General features: G+C 44.3%; 1 protein-coding gene across 8 annotated transcripts in view; it reads right to left on the minus strand.

The window, feature by feature from the left end:
* rgs3a (regulator of G protein signaling 3a) overlaps positions 1–21,265 on the minus strand; it is a 91,729-nt gene that overhangs the window by 42,763 nt on the left and 27,701 nt on the right. For 6 of the 8 annotated variants that reach the window (XM_058065057.2, XM_058065050.2, XM_058065049.2 and 3 more), the window contains 4 exons: positions 21,114–21,191; positions 20,891–21,002; positions 18,095–18,138; positions 8,613–8,747 (listed from right to left, as the gene is read on the minus strand). In XM_058065057.2, the coding sequence (XP_057921040.2) occupies positions 8,613–8,747; positions 18,095–18,138; positions 20,891–21,002; positions 21,114–21,191 (369 nt within the window). Of the gene's footprint in view, positions 1–1,155; positions 2,147–4,006; positions 4,405–8,612; positions 8,748–18,094; positions 18,139–20,890; positions 21,003–21,113; positions 21,192–21,265 lie in introns of those variants that run through there. The other 2 variants (XM_078793967.1, XM_058065055.2) reach the window with 2 other exon arrangements.

Consider the following 21,265-nt stretch of genomic DNA (forward strand, 5'->3'; position numbering starts at 1 on the left):
ATTATTATCATTATTATCATTATTATCATTATTATCATTATTATCATTATTATCATTATTATCATTATTATCATTATTATCATTATTATCATTATTATCATTATTATTGATTAACCAGAAGAACGTTTCGTTGGACTTTTCTGCAGCTCTATTTTTCAAGACTTCAAGAAGCTATGGCCATAATTTCATCCTTCGCAAAAACCAATGATGGTTGTTGAACGTGTGCAACAAACCAAAAGCCTCCAATACGGTAAACGTGTGGCATACAGTAACGCCATAGCAGGTGGCGCTCATCCGCACTTTAAAAGGGTAGAATCGGACAAAATAGGACAAAGAAGGAAGGAGCTCCCTCTCTTCTGTTGTGTTCTCGCTGTGCATTGTGCGAGACAAACCAGAGGCTTTGTGGCGTAAAGCATCGTTTTTCCAAGGTGAGCAAATAACAAACAGCTCATTTGTTCAAGCTACGGCGAGCTGATAAATCACACTGTGTGTGTGTGTGTGTGTGTGTGTGTGTGTGTGCGAGACAATTGACACTGTCTACTATCGATCAAGGACAAGCAAAATGATAAAGAGGAGGAGAGCGGTTGAGATGCTTACAGTGGAAAGTGGTCAAATCATTAGTTGTGTATCAGCAGACAACAAACACACCCTGACCCCCCCACAAATAAGTGAATAATCCCCATAATTCCCCTGGTGGGGATACCAGAAAGGCAATTACACCCAAGTGTGCTTCCTGTCCTCCTTCCCCTCTGTTTGCTCTCTCGTGTATCTCTAGGACTTGAACATGCTTTAGAGTCTTTTAATGGCTAACCCCTTCTCTCTGGCAGTGGAGGGCTAATCCATGTCACTTGCAGCTGAAATAAAACAGCCCAAACGAGATGTAAACAGCCTTGGGGGACAACTGCTTGTTTATCCCCAACGGAGGCAAGAAAATAGTGATATGTAGGGGGACGGATGGAGAGATTGGGACAACAAGTGAAGAGAAAAAGTGAAAGAGAACACATGACCAAGTCTTCATATCTCTAAAAGGACGCCCAATGAGAGCTTGATTGCTCCCCCCCCCACCTATCTCTCCATCATCTCTCTCTGTGACCAAAACCCCTCCCTGCCGTGCAGCAACAAAAACAAACACTTTCCTGGTTTAAAGTCACCAACCTGTCAAGAGGAAGTGGTCCCAAGTTAGAATCCGCTAAATGGCACCTCAGAACACATCTCCATTAAAGTGGCCTACTTCCTTTTTCGTCCAAGTGGCATGAGTGAGAGTGTCGCTGCGTGCGATGATTGTGTCAGTGTGGGCTCGGCCAGCAGAGAGAGAAGAGAAAAGAGGATGGAGGTTGTAAGGGAAGGAGGGAGGAGGGTGGAAGGAATTATAGAGGGAGAGAGGGGAGAGAGAGAAGAAGAAGGTGGACTCCCAAGTGCAAGGGAAGATAACCAGAGAAGACAGCTCAGCGTGCGGAGAAGGGGATGCATTTGTGTGTGTGTGTGTGTGTGTGTGTGTGTGATGCTAACCGGTCCATAACATCTAAGCGTATAGCGTATACCATTATATATACTATACCCTCCATTTATGAGTCTGTGGTTTTGTTTGCTTTGGACATACTTAACAAGTCATATGAAGGAACATCACATGTTTACTCTTCCACAAGCAGCAGAGCTTACTAAAACGTCTTATTAAGAAACCATTGCATTTGCACTTTTCCACCAAAATACACAAAACTAGGATTCACCCATTACCAACTTTCTCCAATAGTGTTTTATTTCAATGCTGCAACATGACAACATGTAACCTGCAGTATAATTTACAGTTTGGGGTTATTTTAAGCATGATTGGAACCCGTAGCGACTTCCCTTAACAGCAGCAGAGAGAGCACATTCTGTGTTTATTATCATGGCAGACTTTGTGGGAGTCGCCAATTCCGACTACTTTGGGACAAACAAAGAACCGGAACATTATGTCTTTGAGCGTGAACGTACAGAGGACCAGATGCAGGTGAAAGAAGCTGAGTGGACCAGAAGACAGCAGTCGTAAATGTGGAGCTCGCCAAGCCATGCCGAGAGAATTTGTGGCAGGCGGAGTTACCATGAATGGAAAGGCTTTGGGTTTTTGGTGAGGAGGATGCTGCTCCAAGAGACGCATCACAACTAACAATTGTTTGTTATTACAATTTTGTATCCTGAAAGAATATGCAACTTAATTGTCAAAAGACATGACTTTATTCTTGGAATATTCCAATTTTTTGTCCATAATATTCTCATTCTATTTTGTTTTTTGTTTGTTCTAAATGATTCTCAACCGGTGGATGAAGACCCAAAGCCAATCATGGAGCAAATTATTATTAATGAGCTCATAAATAAATAAATGTTGGTTGAAATGCAAGTAACATGCATGTCCCGGCCAGTTGGTGGCAATGTCCCTTTGCAAAGCAACACTGTGTGCATAATTACCAGCTATGATTGCCAAAACCGGTGGACAAGTGGTTAGCGCGTAGACCTCACAGCCAGGAAACCCAAGTTCAATCCCACCCTCGGCCATCTCTGTGTGGAGTTTGCATGTTCTCCCCGTGCACGTGTTGGTTTTCTCCGGGTACTCCAGTTTCCTCCCACATTCCAAAAACATGCTAGGTTAATTGGTGACTCCAAATTGTCCATAGGTATGAATGTGAGTGTGAATGGTTGTTTGTCTATATGTGCTCTGTGATTGGCTGGCCACCAGTCCAGGGTGTACCCCCGGCTCCAGCACCCTGTGCAACCTTTGTGAGGATAAGCGGTAGAAAATGAATGAATGATTGCCAAAACACATGGGGGTCCTCCATTATTCTTTTCCTGGCAACAACAAATGAGTTCATCACTATGAAGTAGCATCCTAGCATGTGACAATGCAATCTATAATATCTTATCTGCATGTCACGTACCACATTCGCCATCAGCCTGCACTTTGCTATTGCTGTTGTCAAGGTCAAAGCAGATATGTATTGCGCGTCTATATTTAGACATGTTTGCACGCTATAATTGCCCTGAGTCATAGGTTGCCGCCATCACCTGAATGCTACGAGTGGCCCATTATGGTCCAGAGTAAACACAACTTCACTGACGGGACGAGCAGGACATACCCAGTCGGCAGTTATTCGTGGAAATCAACTAAATGGAAGTGAACCACTACACTACAAAGAGTCCATATCTACCACTTCATGAAACCAGACCACAACACTCGATAGAGGATTAAGGCTCAGCTATGTGAACCACTACACTATCAATTGCACATGTCCACAAACGTGAGAAATAACTTTTTTTTTCTCATTTCTCAACATTTCACAACAGATTGTATAAAGTCAGCTATGTGAACCACTACACTAGCATTATATTTTGTTAGTCCAGGCCATTGCTAACATAGACCCACCTCCAAATCTAATCCTTGTGTCGTCCATTCCACTTCAAAAGTAACGTTTAAATTCAGCAGTGTGAACCACTACACTGCCAATAGCCGATATCAACAAGAACCTCTCACTGAGCTAACAATTCGAACATTCTTCCATCATTTTTATATATCAGTTTTATATATCTTAAGGTACAAACCCAAGAAATATGTAAATGTACTACTATTACATGAGATTTTGTACAAAAAACTACCACAGTGGGTTTTCCTGGATGTCCAATGACAGGGAAATGTTCTTCCCGGTCTGCTCTACAAATGTTTAGGAAGGAAAAACCTTACAACATACCTGTCTGCACCACACGGGTTTAGTTAAGGAAGCTGAAGCTCCACCGAAAGAAGCTGAAGCTCCACCAAAAGTAGCTGAAGCTCCACCAAATGAAGCTGCAGTTCCACCAAATGAAGCTGAAACTCCACCAAATGAAGCTGCAGCTCCACCAAATGAAGCTCCACCAAACATGACCACAGAGCAGCAAGGGTGCATTGGAGCCCCGATGACCAATACCATCAACATGCATGGGCTTTAATGATGACAGCAGCCTAATTCCAACACTTATACAAGAGACACAACATTACCTTCGATACAGGCATCTGGACGCACAGCTTGTTGGACTGTGTGTGCAAAGAAGACACACGTGCGGACATAAACACACACACACACACTGAAGAGCACGCGTGCAGACACAGACACACACACACACACACAAAAGCAGCTAATCCAACGTCTCTGATGTGTGCTTCCCTTTTCTGCCTTGTTGGGATGTCGCAGCAGTCCGGGCACAGGCAATAGTGAGAGAGCAAGACAGTGCAGGGAAGCAAGAGGGGGAAAATGGGTGGGGGGGGGTGAAGGATGGAGGAAATGAAAGAAGAGGAGATAAGGAGAGAATGGTGAAGTCTAGTGTAAACACAAAGGGACTGAAGGTTATGCAAAGATCCAATGGAAGTAACTCTGGTGAGCGCAGCATTCAAGTGTCCTCTTCCTATCTCTCTCTCTCTCTCTCTCTCGATCTCTCTCAGCCTCCCTCTCGGCGCGCTATTTTTAGAAGTTACTCGTCACAAATCAAAGCCATGAATCAAAACCACACGGATGAGCAGGACATCACACACACACTGATATACATTCTCTTTCTTGCGTGTGCGCACCCAACCCCAAGGGGTTTAGCTCCATCAGACCTGATCTAATGGCGTCGGGTGCCTGTTCGATATACAGTATATGGACCCATTTTAAATACAGACAATTCCACAGTGCACGCCTCGGTCACCCTCCCCCTGACTGACGGACGGCATTTCAAGTAATCATTGGGGAAAAAGGTGGAATACCAGCCTGCAGTATGTAAGATGCTTATACTACATTTCCTGATTTATGGTTATCATCACACCCAATGAAAGTCTCATATCCAAACTATTATCCCGGCTCCACTTAGCATAGCATCACTTCTTTAACCCAAAACATCTGCCTTCTTCGGGGTGGAGTCGGCGTGACTCGGGGCCACACCCACCCTACTCTGCTGTTGTGTTACACAACACAGTTATGAATAGTTAAGGTTGAGCTAAAATAAAGCTAAACATCGGCCCACTGGAGGGAAGTCATGAATGTTTAAAGAGGGACGGGGGAATTAATCCACTGCAGTAGTGAGTAACATAACATCTCTATGATGCACTGTGTGTGTGTGTGTGTGTGTGTGTGTGCATTTAGGAAAAAACTAAACAGGATGAGAGCATATTGTAAATGGGCCAAATGACCAGGGAGAAGATGTCTAAGGAGATATCGTATCTGCTTCCAGCGATGTGAGGTGAAATATGGTGACTAGAAACCACTGCAGAACCCATTGAGATGGCTAGATCATCTCCATGAGTTATTAGAAGCTCTGCAGAAGCACTTTTACAGTAGTTTGCTTTCACATAACAGTGGGGACAATAACCTGAAGCGGTGGAATTTACGAACATGATTCCATAGTAGTGAAGTAAAACAGGAAGCATCTAAAGCAGGGGTGTCCAAAGTGTGGCCGACTTTACTTTATCAAAGATCCTCTATATGACAGGAGCCTTGAACTGTTTTTAAAGACCTGCTGCACAAAATACTAGTGAAAGGTCTTCTATATGGATCTACATATATATAAAGGAAAGGTGTGATGATAACCATAGATCTGGAAATAACGGCAACACCCAATTATTCATCCATTCATTTTCTACCGCTGATCCTCATGAGGGTCGCAGGGGTGCTGGAGCCTATCCCAGCTGTCTTCGGGCGAGAGACGGGGTACACCCTGGACTGGTGGCCAGCCAGCCAATCACAGAGCACATATAGACAAACAACCATTCACACTCACATTCAGACCTATGGACAATTTGGAGTCGCCAATTAACCTAGCATGTTTTTGGAATGTGGGAGGAAACCGGAGTTAAAGAAATAAGTTATATGTACTACTACAACATTGGTTCTATGACTGCTGTGCTATTGCAACATAGAAGAGCTGGTGAGAAAGAATTAAAGTTTCCTTTCCACTTTCTCATGCACTCCACATCATTAAAGTTAAAGAAACAAGTTGTTATATGAACTATTACAACATTGGTTCTATTACTGCTGCGCTATTGCGACATACAAGAGCTGGTGGAAAAGAACTCGAGTTTCCTTTCCACTCTCTCATGCACTCCACATCATTAAAGTTAAAGAAATAAGTTGTTATATGTTATATATTGCTGCTGTATTGTGCAACATGCTTCTTAATGAAGCAATTCTAGAAAATGAATGCCTTTCCATAATTAATAATGTAACCCCTGTCTTCCTCTTGCTGAATGTGCATAAAATAATTCCGATTCAAGATGTCCGGCAGCACCCAAACAATGGCTGCCATCCCTGAATAAGGCATGCAGAGTACAGCTTGTGCAAGCAGAAGCAAAGACAAATGGAATTCACTCGTGTCTAATTAGACACAATGAGCAGGAAAGAGTGTGCGTGTGAGTGTGCGTGTGTGCAGCAGAGAACCACAAAAAACAGCACGTGTCTTTCAGGCAGCCATGTTTCGACAATTTTAATTAATATCCATATTAGAAGCGATTGGAATTCCGGCTTAAAGGACACCCAATTAGATCCTAATGAAAACAGAGTAAGCAGCCTCCTGTAATGTTTACAATTGGCCTGTTAAAGCCATGGCTTTTCACTCAGCATGGCAGACTGTCAGCATTATGCTTCTTCCTCCTCAGAATTCCTCATTTAAAGCGAAAACATGGCCAAATGTTTGTGCTATGTCAAACAGCAGTTATTTAAGTCAGATTGGGATGCTTTCCGGAATGGTTCATCACGGAGTGAGTCCCTTAGTGGATGATGCTTCCTTAAATCCTGCACACAATGACCTGCCCCCCCCCAAAAAATAAAGTTTGCATGTAATTACGCGGCGCTGACTGAACATAAACTATTTGCCTCAGAGGTACTCTGCAGAAAGGCAATCAAAAGTGAACTCATTTGTCAAGATGTTCAGTATGATTAAGCAAACAGTCCTCACCCGCCGGAGGGACGAAAAAAAAAGAAAAAAAGTAGTGATCAAGACGAATAGAAAAATGAGTTTCTGCAGGAATGGCGCTTGAAGGAACTGATCGTTAAGCTTCATTTCATCTTTCCACCCAAACACCCTCATGAGCATGTGCTGCAAACAAGTTGGAGGCGTGAAACGTCTGGTACCATGAGCAGATGGCTCAAAGAATGTTTATTTTGTGGAAGGAGTGAAAGAAGTCACTTTGGTTACATTAGATTATGAGTGGATGAGCTAGCACATTCTGGAAATAATACACCAGGTGTATTTTAGTATGTTTGGATCTAAATACAGACTGGGGAACCCCGCCCCCAGAGAAATGACAACTGGAGTTCACCCAAATTGAAAAAGCAATCAATGGACCTGCCTGCCCATGATGTGTGTGTCAATACTCGCATCGATTCAGGCGCTTAACATGTTTGCCTGACATGATTGTTTACAATGAACTCATCAGCAGTATTAATGCTAGCTGAGCAATTTGCTCCTTACCGCTGTTACAACAACAATAATGAAGCTGGTGAGTAAAACTAGCAGGACCATATACAAAAAGTCAATTTATAAACCACATATCATAAAATGCCATGTTGGACCAGGCAGCGTTTTGAACGGAGCCAACCATGAGCAGTCCTCCGCCAACACAAAGCTGCCCAGCGGATGCCTGTCTGTAAATCATGCGGCGGAATAATACATCGGCGAACCCATTCAAGTACCCATTCATCGGCCGATACCGATTCAAGTAAAGAACGCAAATATCGGCCCGATATATCGACCGGCCGATGTATCAGTCAACCCTTAGTTACAACATTGGTTCTATTGAATTGCAAAGTACTAGTCAACGTCTACCTATAGAGCAGGGGTGGGCAAACTAAGACCCGGAGGCCATATCCGGCCCGCCAAGTGTTTGAATACGGCCCGCTCGTTCTTTCCAAAGTATTTCATTTATATTTAACATACAACCTGGCACCATGGCTTGAGTCAACCTTTTGGCGGTTCAAGTAGTTTAAGTAGGCTGCACGGTGGACTAGTGGTTAGCACGCAGGCCTCACAGCTAGGATACCCAAGTTTGATTCCACCCTCAGCCATTTCTGTGTGAAGTTTGCGTGTTCTCCCTGTGCATGCGTGGGTTCTCTACTCCGGTTTCTTCCCACATTCCAAAAACATGCTAGGTTAATTGGCCACTCCAAATTGTCCATAGGTGTGAATGTGAGTGTGAATGGTTGTTTGTCTAAATGTGCCCTGTTTTTCAATTTTGTTAAATCAATGCGGCCCGCGAGTCAAAAAGTTTGCCCACCCCTGCTTTTGAGTGTTTATTCTAAAAGTGGACACCCTCATTGTGTGGCAAACTAGCCATCAGCATACTGCCCATGCTGGACGGTGCTGGGATGGAGATGGGGTATTTGAGATTTTATACGGGTCCTTGAGAACCCGTATAAATGAATTTAGCACCACTCAAGTGAGTCACTTCTCTTCCAAATAAGCAGACAAGCACACCAAAGAAGAAGAAAAAGAAAGTAGGAAACATTGCTGAGTAAGTGTACGAGTGGGCTACATGGTAATATATGCACAAACACGTCATGTGTTAACCGCCTCATGATGGAGGCTGGGATATGGGATATGGGATATGGACGGGGGTGTCCCTGTCCTTTGGATACCTGCTCAAAACGCTCAAGGCTGGGATCCCTCCGGTGAAGCTGGAGCTGCTTGTCGATGTTGTCCTTCAGGCACTGGCACACGTGATGCTTCTGCTCGGCCGAATACGCTTCCAGGCTGAGCAGGCAGTCGCACTTCTGACGTAGTAGAGAGACACATAACAGTTATGTTGGCATTTGGGTTTTTTTTAGCATCAAAATAGGTATTTCCCAATATATCTGTTGTTAGCTAGCTCATATTAACTCATTTTCTGGTGTTATAATGCACACAAAAGGGAAAGAAATATGTGTTTGTGTTTCACATAAGGATTGGGAATGATGAGCAACATTACAAAATGAGTTACTTCATAACCTTACGACTTGATTTCTTAATATACAACTTTTTCCCTGTAAATCTGACTTTATTTATATGTTTTTAGTGTAAGTTGCCACTGTTCTTTAGCAATACTACATTTCTGGTATGGCTTTTTTCTTTGAACTAACCAACTTCATTTGTAGTAGATGTAGTAGAGACACATGACAGTTATGTTGGCATTTGGTTTTTCAGCATCAAAATAGGTATTTCTCATTATGTTTGTTGTTAGCTAGCTCATATTAACTCGTTTTCTGGTGTTATAATGCACACAAAAGGGAAAGAAATATGTGTTTGTGTTTCACATAAGGATTGGGAATGATGAGCAACATTCCAAAATGAGTTACTTCATAACTTTACGACTTGATTTTTTAATATACAACATTTTCCCTGTAAATCTGACTTTATTTATATGTTTTTAGTGTAAGTTGCCACTGTTCTTTAGCAATACTACATTTCTGGTATGGCTTTTTTCTTTGAACTAACCAACTTCATTTGTAGTAGATGTAGTAGAGACACATGACAGTTATGTTGGCATTTGGTTTTTCAGCATCAAAATAGGTATTTCTCATTATGTTTGTTGTTAGCTAGCTCATATTAACTCGTTTTCTGGTGTTATAATGCACACAAAAGGGAAAGAAATATGTGTTTGTGTTTCACATAAGAATTGGGAATGATGGGCAACATTCCAAAATGAGTTACTTCATAACTTTACGACTTGATTTCTTAATATACAACTTTTTCCCTGTAAATCTGACTTTATTTATATGTTTTTAGTGTAAGTTGCCACTGTTCTTTAGCAATACTAAATTTCTGGTACGGCTTTATTCTTTGAACTAACCAACTTCATTTTCTTTCTAGCTTGGGTTTCTACTCGTTGGGAATCATCCTGTTTTATATTTATTTAGCATGTTCCTTCACGACATGGGATTCATTGTGCCCCACTTGGCTGCTCCCCGCTGTTTCCCTAACTCCCTCATCAGTGTCTCCTTTAGAGCTGCTGCAGAAAAAACACAAGCAGACAAAGGAACGGCAGTATTGCAACAGCAGGGTCCACAGTCAAGGTCAAACATGATGGAACAGACAAAAACAACAGTAGGGGGGTATTTATGACCATCACGCTGACTGAGATGATGAATTAGTGGCTTGGGCAAAGCAGACAGAGATCAGTGTCAATGATCTTTGAAATCCATCACTTTAAGTCCGTCACAGTGCACACTGTGATAAGCCTCAACATGCTCTTGTGCCATTCAGGTGCTTTTGACTGTGTTGATGAGATGTTCAGTACCAGTCCACACATAAGAAGAGGTATCCAAACTTATGACCGGTACTGCTGGTCAAATTTGTTTTATGGCATTAAAATTGCTCTGCAGCCTTATTTGTACAAATTACTGTTTGCGCTGTACATTGTTCATATTTGATGTCATCTATTTATTCTCCACATTATTATTTATTATTTATTAGTATACGGGAGCCAGGCAATGACATTTCGTTGGCAATTTCACTGCTGTGTTATTGTGCAATGACAATAAAGGAAGTCTATCTATCCATCCATCCATCCATCCCACTAGTGAGGAGTTGCATCAGCACCTCATTTAGCCTCCTGTGCAAAACAAAAATAAAGAAATAAAACAGCCTTTTAGTGTGGCCAGCCTGAGGCACACCTGTGCAATATATCCATGCTGTCTAATCGGCAGCTTGATCAGCATCCCCCATGCAAGGAGGATGGATATTAAAGGAGACACATGTAAACAGATCTGGCAGCCACTGAGAAATAGATAGAACACATATTTTGGGTTCACCTCATGAAAGGTGGCAGGAAAAAGCAAAAAAATATTTTAGTTGGTCATACGGTGGTGGCTGTAGTCCAGCTATGACTTGACTTCATGACTTCAGCCTTGTTTGCAACCCCGCCTCCCTCTGTCCTGGATCTCCACATGGGAAACTAATGAGGCAAAATTCAATGAATGGCCGCATCTACTGCCGAGGAGTGGCTAAAAATACAAGCAGCATTTCCCCTGTAATCAGATTGATGAAAGTGCTCCCTGGTCGAGGGGCACCCCCCCCCCCACTCCCACCCACCCCAACCACCCCCACTGAGCCATCTGGCGGATGAGTTTCTCAGCATGTCGAGGATTCGCCACTCACCTACGAGGCATCACGGTCGATTAGCATGCTTCCACTGACAGTTGAGCTATGTCGTGTGCATTAGGGCCACACCGGCTGGTAAAAAATGAGCCGGCTGTGACATGTTTGCTCTCATGTCAGCGTGCTGAATGCCTTCAAGGACCGCTCGGTAAATGCCCCGTTTACTGTCTTGGCAACGGCGATCGATACCAATCTCTGTCTTGGTGGTAAACAAGAAGCCAGAAGCTTGTGAAGCTGAGCAAACTGTGAGCGGATCAAGAGCCCGATTTCCACTGTGGGTTTATTTCTGGGTTGGAGTGGGGGGCCAATAGGTGCCATGCAGCCAAGACGACAGTCTGGGCTCCTTTTATTGGTTAGCAGGTTTTGTATGAAATAATCAATCGAGCTGTTTACACAAAAGCTATGCAGGTTGCATGTGCTTATTTTCAGTTGTTCCGGTTACTTCTACTATGCTAGGTGGAGGTTAGCATTAATAACTGGGGGTCGCGACAATGGAACGCGAGAAGATTTCTCGTTTCGAAAAAAAACTGTCTTGTAGTAGTAAATAAATAAACGAATCCCATGACAAATGAAAATGAACTTCATAATTTTACACAAAAGCTATGCAGGTTGCATGTGCTTATTTTCAGTTGTTCCGGTTACTTCTACTATGCTAGGTGGAGGTTAGCATTAATAACTGGGGGTCGCGACAATGGAACGCGAGAAGATTTCTCGTTTCGAAAAAAAACTGTCTTGTAGTAGTAAATAAATAAACGAATCCCATGACAAATGAAAATGAACTTCATAATTTTACACAAAAGCTATGCAGGTTGCATGTGCTTATTTTCAGTTGTTCCGGTTACTTCTACTATGCTAGGTGGAGGTTAGCATTAATAACTGGGGGTCGCGACAATGGAACGTGAGAAGATTTCTCATTTCGAAAAAAAACTGTCTTGTAGTAGTAAATAAATAAACAAATCCCATGACAAATGAAAATTAACTTCATAATTTTGCCGGCCGTTAAAAAGTTAAAAAGCCAAAACAGTTAAAAAGCTAGTATTTCAAGAAATGCTGCATACATTTTACAGACAGCATGACGAACCTGAAACAAAATCCTTTCAAAATACTACCAATTCCACACCTTTATGGAGTGAAAGATGACACATTTGAATAAATATTGCATGATTATGCAATATGATTATTATTTATTTTATCATAACTTTAGCATCAATTTGTAGGACCTTTGAAAACTCACCTACATTGTTTTGTAGTGTGTTTTGTCCAGTTATACTTTTCTCAAAATTAACATTAAAATCTTCTCGTAGACTAATCTCGGGCATCGTCTCTTCTGTTGAGTCACATGTCTTGTGACGCCCCCAAAAATAACTGGTGGGAGAAGCGAAGCGATAGCATGAATGATATGGCAAGGCCACAGGGGCCGTGGTGGGGTACGGATCAGAGCCATCACCCTACACAAAACAAAGCGTACACGATTGTGTCCAAAAACAGCCTGGATTGGCTTGTCCCAAAGCCAAGAGGACCAGCTGATGGACCCTTTTCCCAAGCGGAGAATGGGATTAGCCTCAGTGTCTTTCCCACACTCTTTCATCTATTGCTAGCTTGTTTGTCCGTCTTTCTGCGGTTAAAGCCTAAAAAAAGGAACGAAAGGAGCATGTACACTGGAATGTTTGCCCCCGCCGCCCCTCCGGCCCTTCCTATAGACGTCATCAAGGATGACGAGCACATGATCGAGCCCTGGGGGGATTGTCGGCTATTTGCCTCTTATCAATGCTATTATTCTGGATGTTTTCTTTTTTAACTTTTTCACATGATTGTGTCGATGACGCGGTTATGCAGAAGAATAAACACACCATTTTTTTTTATCTCTAGAGCTTGATACAATAAATAAAGTTTTATATTCCACACCCACATCTTAACTTTGATTGTTTTTTAAATGAACTCAACAGTTCTACAGACTGAATAATTCATTTGTACCTGACTGGGATCAATACCGATGTTCCGCGCTGAACCCGGCCACGGTTTTTAAAAGCTGTTAAGAACAAGTGGAATAAATTGTATAGCACTCTATATTAATGCTGACAAGCCACTTTATTTGACCATATTGGCCACCATATTTGATGGCGGGAAAGGATTCAATCGTGACAAACTACAGGCTATTTGTACAAAAATAGCAGAAAGTCTATTATTGTATGCGTGCCTATTTAGTTGTTTGCTGGCGAGCCACTTCCTGGTTCATGGACTATGATGTAAGATGACAGGAATGTACCACTTTTTCAATGGACGAGGGTGCAATGATTCAAAACTACAAAAAAACGTCTTGGCTCAGAAACAAAAAAAATCAGTGAGAAGTATATGCTCACTTTCCACTTGAGTGGGGCATAGTGGGGGGTAATGGGGTGTAGTGGGGCGTAGTGGGGTGTAATGGGGTGTAGTGGGGTGCATTGTGGCGAAGTGGGGCATAGTGGGGGGTAATGGGGTGTGGTGGGGTGCAATGGGGTGTAGTGGGGGTAATGGGGCGTAGTGGGGCATATTGGGGGGGAATGGTGGGGGGTAATAGTAGTGGAGCATAGTGGGGGGTAATATGGCGCATAGTCGGGCATAGTGGGGCGTAGTGGGGGGTAATGGGGCGTAGTGGGGCATAGTGGGGTGTAGTGGGGCATGGTGGGGGGTAATGGTAGTGGGGCATAGTGGGGCATAGTGGGCCATAGTGGGGCGTAGTGGGGGGTAGTGGGGTGTAGTGGGGCATGGTGGGGGTTAATGGGACATAGTGGGGCGTAGTGGGGCATAGTGGGGTGTAGTGGGGCATAGTGGGGCATAGTGGGGGGTAGTGGGGTGTAGTGGGGTGTAGTGGGGCATGGTGGGGGGTAATGGGATATAGTGGGGCGTAGTGGGGCATGGTGGGGGGTAATGGTAGTGGGGCATAGTGGGGCATAGTGGGGCGTAGTGGGGCGTAGTGGGGCGTAGTGGGGCGTAGTGGGACGTAGTGGGACGTAATGGGGCATAGTGCGGCACTGACCTAGCTCACAATGACAAGCCCACTATGAACTTCACATCAGCGCCGCCTGGAGGACTGGAGGGGAACTAATTTCTCCCCAAAGGAGCCAAGCATACTGTTACGATTATTCAACCCCAGCAGCCTATACTGAAGTGAGAGCCATACATCTTTAACAATGTCTGTCTAAATTATCACAAGAAAGTATTTAATTAAAAATAATAATAATACAACTGCAGTGGCCTCTCCATCTCATACCATATTCACAATGTATCTCCGTACTCACATGCTTCCCTTCACTTTCTAGGAGATTTTCTGCCAGAAGCGAATACACTGGAAGCAATTACACAAGTGGAATTTTCTGAGAAGACAACTACATGGAATTCTTACTTGCACAACCAGACCTCCGGGATAAACACACATTACAGCAATCGTTGCTCTTCATCAGCTTCCGTCAGAAACAACATATCAACACATCCTTTCCTCCATCAAAGTCAGTGGGCACTTACATCTCCACTGTCAGCGAGCAGATGCTGCTCCAGAGAGTTCCCCTCCCTGGTGAACCATTTCTTTGGCCCAACGCGGTCAGCCAGGTTACCCATGACCACTCGCCACAATAAGACAGCGACGGCCAGGCAATGAACGACGCTCCGCTTGGATGCTGCCGTCTACACCGGATCTACTTATCTCTTTTACCCCCCCCCACCCCCACCCCATGCACCTACACCGTGCCTATCAGGCTCCCTCACATCCTGCGTCACTGACACACTTGCACACACTTGACTTCCACCGCCTTCCTCCAGACACACACTTTCCTTTCACATGTAAATCTGGGTCAGATCCTTCCCTTTTCAGCGCCTGCTAAAAATGGTTGACCTCCAGCTCTGCAGGAGAAGGGCAAGGAAGGATCTCACAAAAGAGTGGAAGGAGAAGAAAGAGATAAAAGGAACGGAATTTAGTCGGAGGTCACAGGAAAAGTTATCTTGGATTATTTTCTGAAGAAGGGCAGATGGAAGCCTGATGAAGGTAATAATTGCAGTTTATGATCCATGTTTTCATTAGACAAAGCTAACAACTTATCGTCATGGTCAGGGGTCATGGTCGCTCCAACACTTCTCTTCCCGTCTTATGAGACAGGCTCGCTGTTAAATGATAGGAAGGCCTCCGTCGACGTGTTGGCCTCACTCCGCTTTGATTCACGCACCATCTGTCAGCGCATCTTGTAAAGACTCTGTCATCGCTCCACGATTAACAAGCTCGACTGTGGCGTGACGAGGAGGAGATGGAGGAGGAGGAGGAGGAGGAGGAGGAGGAGGAGGAGGAGGAGGAGGAGAGGTGAGGAGAGGTGAGGAGAGGAGAGGAGAGGAGAGGAGAGGAGAGGAGAGGAGAGGAGAGGAGAGGAGAGGAGAGGAGAGGAGAGGAGAGGAGAGGAGAGGAGAGGAGAGGAGAGGAGAGGAGAGGAGAGGAGAGGAGAGGAGGGGACGAGAGGAGGAGTAGGAGGAGGATGAGGAGCAGGAGGAGAGGAGGGGAGGGAAGGGAAGGGAAGGGAAGGGAAGGGAAGGGAAGGGAAGGGAAGGAGAAGAGAGGAGGAGGAGGAGAGAAGGAGGAGGAGAGAGGAGAGGAGAGGAGAAGGAGGAGACAGGAGAAGAGAGGAGAGGAGGAGGTGGAGGAGGAGGAGGAGGGCAGGGGAAGAGAGGAGAGGAGAGGAGAGGAGAGGAGAGGAGAGGAGAGGAGAGGAGAGGAGAGGAGAGGAGAGGAGAGGAGAGGAGAGGAGAGGAGAGGAGAGGAGAGGAGAGGAGAGGAGAGGAGAGGAGAGGAGAGGAGAGGAGAGGAGAGGAGAGGAGAGGAGAGGAGAGGAGAGAGGAGGAGTAGGAGGAGGATGAGGAGCAGGAGGAGAGGAGGGGAGGGAAGGGAAGGGAAGGGAAGGGAAGGGAAGTGAAGGGAAGGGAAGGGGAGGAGAAGAGAGGAGGAGGAGGAGAGAAGGAGGAGGAGAGAGGAGAGGAGAGGAGAAGGAGGAGACAGGAGAAGAGAGGAGGAGGAGGAGAGAAGGAGGAGGAGAGAGGAGAGGAGAGGAGAAGGAGGAGACAGGAGAAGAGAGGAGAGGAGGAGGTGGAGGAGGAGGAGGAGGGCAGGGGAAGAGAGGAGAGGAGAGGAGAGGAGAGGAGAGGAGAGGAGAGGAGAGGAGAGGAGAGGAGAGGAGAGGAGAGGAGAGGAGAGGAGAGGAGAGGAGAGGAGAGGAGAGGAGAGGAGAGGAGAGGAGAGGAGAGGAGAGGAGAGGAGAGGAGAGGAGAGGAGAGGAGAGGAGAGGAGAGGAAGAGTGCGGCCTACACAGCGTGGGGGGATGGCGATTGCATCACTCCTGTTGCTGGGAGCGCTTCTGGCTTCCCAGCATGCTTTTCGGCATGTTTTGTAAGTTGCTAAGTGAAGTGTTAAGAGTTAAGATAGTTGTTGTTTATTATTCTCCACTAGTCGTGGCAGTTATGCGTTATCTACTTGTTGCATCTTCTCGGAAAACTGCACTTTTTTTTTATTTCACCCATCATCCACCATCCGCATGCGAGACGGTGGCTGTGTTCGAAACCGCGTATTTACCTACTACTCATACTAACTACACTGGCAGTATGCGTAAGTTCCCAGATGCATTGGCCAGAAATGTTGAGTATGTATTATCAGCTTACTTCTCACACTCAAATTACCCAGGATGCAAAGCGACGTGACGTCACCGCGGACAAAATAAATAATAAATAAATAAATAAATAATAAAATAAAATAAAAAGGCGGTGTCAACAGGATATATTGCGAGTTGGTTTGCGTCTTGTTTTCAAAGTAAAAGCAGTGATTTATCACTATGGTTTTTTGTATGAGAAAAGTAAGGGGGTGTTTTATTTTGTGAAAATAACCAGAAGTGCGTTGCTCACTTCGGCTAGCTTACATTTTGCTGAATTCGTCCGAATGAACGGTTGGTATTTGAACAAATAAATGGCACACTCGGGATCTAAACGACCACATGTCAATAAAGTGATGTATTTAAAGAGTTCAGCCTCGGGTAGCAGCGCAATGCATTTTGGGTCATCATGTAGAACGCTGTAGTGGTAAACGCTTTGCATACTGTCTGATTGGGTATGCAGTATGGAGTGTGAATAGTATGGGCATGGAAGTACGTAGTAGTTAGTATGCGGTTTCGAACACAGCCTGAGTGTGTCTTTCTCTTTTATTCCTTTTAAAGATATAAAAACAGACAAAAAGCGATAGTCGAGTAGTGCACGTAATGGGATACACCGATGCCACCAACAAATTAGAACGCCTGTAAAATCCTCCTTTTATTGATTTATATAAAGTACATGCTGGGTACAACCATGGTAACATGTAATACTACCTTACCTTTTGGTAGTGGTCTGAGGCATTGTGGGACGGACGAGTCTGTGGGGAAGCTAAGTGTCAATACACCAGTGACGTAATTCAAACGCCACTTGGTTCTAGCCTGAATACTCTCCACTATTTACGGTATCGTTAAACAGAGAGACATGTTGAACTAGACTTCCTTCCCCTTTTTCCAGACTGTGGGACAAACATCAGGCTCCTTTCATTCCGTCTGGAATCCCAGCAACAAAAAGTGGATCCTTTAAAACATTCATAAGCCGCTAATGAGGCCGTTCAGCACATTTCTGTCTGGCTGATGAAATGAACCTCATGAGCGAGTAAAAAAAGAGCCACATAATATGCCCAAAGGCTTAACACTGTGATGTATTCAAAGACCATTTGGTCATTTTTGACACTCAATGTGCACATGTTGTGGAAGCGACGCAGACGCAAGAGGAAAAGACATTTTCATTAGCGCTCTCTGCTAATCTGTGTGTCTTGTTCATAATGCGATTTGCAGGGCGCTCAATTGGCCCGTCGGCGCACCGAATCCCGAGCACGCGCACACACACACACACACACACACACACACACACACTTGCCTTCATTTTGTGTGAGGCTACACACACTCACCTCAGTCATGTGAATAAGGTAGAATCTCAGTTCTTCAGCATAATCTGCAGAAGAGAAGAAACACATATGGTTAGTTTTCATTTTGGGACTAACATCTAAGTCATGGGGTGTCCTAACTTTTTCTAACGAGGGTCCATATTGAAATATGAACGGATGTGAGGGCCACTTTAATATTTGTATTATTTTTACTTCATTCAAGTAACGTTATAACTTTTTCCGCAACCTTATTCTTTGTTTTGTTTTTTTGTCATATATAAATATCATATTATCATAACAATTTAATGTAATATAAGAGACAGTATATAATATTGTTTCTGATAATATAATATTTCTGGGCAATGTGGAGAAAAAAAACATCCATGCGGTGGAAATGGCCCACGCGCCGCACTTTGACCGAAGTCAATAAGACCTTCTCTCAAATAAATGCCTTACTTCCAATAATTAACTTGATAAATTGTAATCATATTTAGGTAATTATATTTAATTTGATCACATTTTATAGATTTCCATTATTCTTTCACTTTATTTAACTGTATTCATTTTAGACCCCACGGTCAGGAGACTTCTGGTTCGAATCTCTGTCTGGAGTGTTTATGTGTTCTCCCCGTGCTTGTGTGGGTGGGTTCCTTTGGCCACCACCAGAGGTCACTGTTGGATAGATTTACAGTACAGATAAAGCCACGCTACTTGCATTTGCTTCCCTTGCAGTAATTGATAGTCACTGATAAGCAGTTTTTGCTGCAAACTCATCCTGTTGTTATGGCAACAGACTCATAAATTAGCCTTTTGATTCAGCAGATCATTTGTTCTTGTAGGTTTTGCTCAGCATGTGTGTGTGTGATCCTCAGTGTTTTCCCACGCTCTTTAACAAGTTTTAGGTGGACAGGAAAACGGGACAGCTGCTGTATTGAACTCTCCTGTATCATGATACACATACACACACACACACACACACACACACACACACACCGTCCCTTGTCGAAACAAACACAATCCCCACACCGGCGCCTCTTTCCTGAGTGACGCTGCCGGCCCAGAGAGAAATAACAATGACAGGCAGGCAGCAGGGTGGATGTGTGTCTGCTGATGACAACACACACACACACACACCGAGAAACAAGCCTGAGTGAGATCCCCTGGTGAGGAGATATAATTACAATCATAATAAATATACTGTATGTATGCCATACAGCTACAGTGCATGTAGCAGTCTATACCATCTATACCATCTACATTAATTTATTCATTTTATACCGCTTCGGGGGAGTGCTGGAGCATAACTTGGAGCCTGACTTTATGGCGAGAGGCGGGGTCCACCCTGGACTGGTGGCCAGCCAATCACAGGACACATGTAGACAAACAACCATTCACACTCACATTCATACCTATGGACAATTTGGAGTGGCTAATTAACCTAGCATATTTTTGGGGAGAACATGCAAACTCCACATGAGGGTGGAATTGAACTCACTCACTCACTTGCTGTGAGGCGTGCACGCTAACCACTCGACCACCATGCAACCGTACCATCAACATAAACAGCATTTCTTTTATTGTATTTATAGCATCCTGTTTTTCTACACAAACATAAACAACACAAAGTTAGTTGCACACCGACTAGGAATAAAATGTATAAAATATGTAATAAATGTGTTAAATATAAAAGTAAAATTAACAGTAAAATTAACAATAATAACAATGATAGACACACCAGGAGTCAATCTAAGTCAATCCCCTCAGCCTCAGATTGGCTGCTCGAGTCCAATTTCATCATTCAGCATCATGCACCAGAGATTTGGGGCCAGTGGACAGTGATATCCGTCACTGGGGAGGCTAAACAACAGATTAAAAAGAATGCACTAAGCCCGTGTTGCACGTCACATTCATATGCAAAACAATCCATGAAAAGATGCAGGATCTATTGTATATTTCTCCATCGTTATCCTCCAGATAAATATTTACAATGAGCCCGCCCCTCCCTCTGCTGGCCTCACTCCCATTGGCTGACCGCGAGTGTCCCTCACCGCCTAGCTATTCTGTACAGGCTGGCACAGGACATGACTGTTTAAAGAGAAGACAAAGCGACAGGAAGTCTCCCCAAATATCCTGAGGTCAAATGTCACCCAGGGCTGCTTTCGCTTTAAATAGAGCGTGTTTCCTTGGAATGTCATGTTGTTATGTTTACGTCTTTACTCACCTCTTTAGTGTCCCTGATACTCTTCATAATAGTCATATATTTCATTCATTCATTTTCTACCGCTTTTTCCTCACAAGGGTCGCGGGGGTACTGGAGCCTATCCCAGCTGTCTTTGGGCGAGAGGCGGGGTACACCCTGGACTGGTCGCCAGCCAATCACAGGGCACATATAGACAAACAACCATTCACACTCACATTCATACCTATGGACAATTTGGAGTGTCCAATTAACCTAGCATGTTTTTGGAATGTGGGAGGAAACCGGAGTACCCGGAGAAAACCCACGCATGCACGGGGAGAACATGCAAACTCCACACAGAGATGCCCGAGGGTGGAATTGAACCCTGGTCTCCTAGCTGTGAGGTCTGCATGCTAACCACTAGACCACCGTGCCGCTAGTCATATATTTGTCAAATAAAATGTTTTTCTTTATTGATGTTTACTTTCCAAATAGCTTGTTGCTGATTGGCTGCTTCAGTCTACATGTGCCCTGCCATTGGCCGGCCACCAGTCCAGGGTGCCCCCCTCCCCTCACGGGGGGTTATGCTGGGTGAAACTGTACTAATATTATGTCTAACAGCTAATATTCTGCATACGTACCGTCCTGTAGCCTCAGATGCCGCAGGTACAAAGGACTCTGAAGAACGTTACACCTGCCGGGCTCGTCCTCTCTGGTGACCAACATCAGGTCGGTGTAGACGAACACCGTCACCTATCATGGACACCATGTTAGAGTCTGTTGTTTCCATACATCACACATGCAAGCATCAACTAGCGTGCTTGCGAGCGCAAAGGGAAGGCAATAGTTTGCCCTTTAACTGACCTTTAGCGCATGATGCTTGCTCTCATGTAGAATCATCTCCTCTGTTATGACGAGAGCTCGGCTGCACAGGTCCAGAGGCTGCACAGAAACATCGGAGGTTACGTAATAAGCCATAATAATAGTAATTATCTTAATATCGAAATGTTGTGTCC

This window comes from Doryrhamphus excisus, linkage group LG10 (assembly GCF_037039965.1).
Source record: "Doryrhamphus excisus strain RoL-2023G ecotype Guam linkage group LG10, RoL_Dexc_Guam_v1.1, whole genome shotgun sequence".
Lineage (NCBI taxonomy): Eukaryota > Metazoa > Chordata > Actinopteri > Syngnathiformes > Syngnathidae > Doryrhamphus > Doryrhamphus excisus.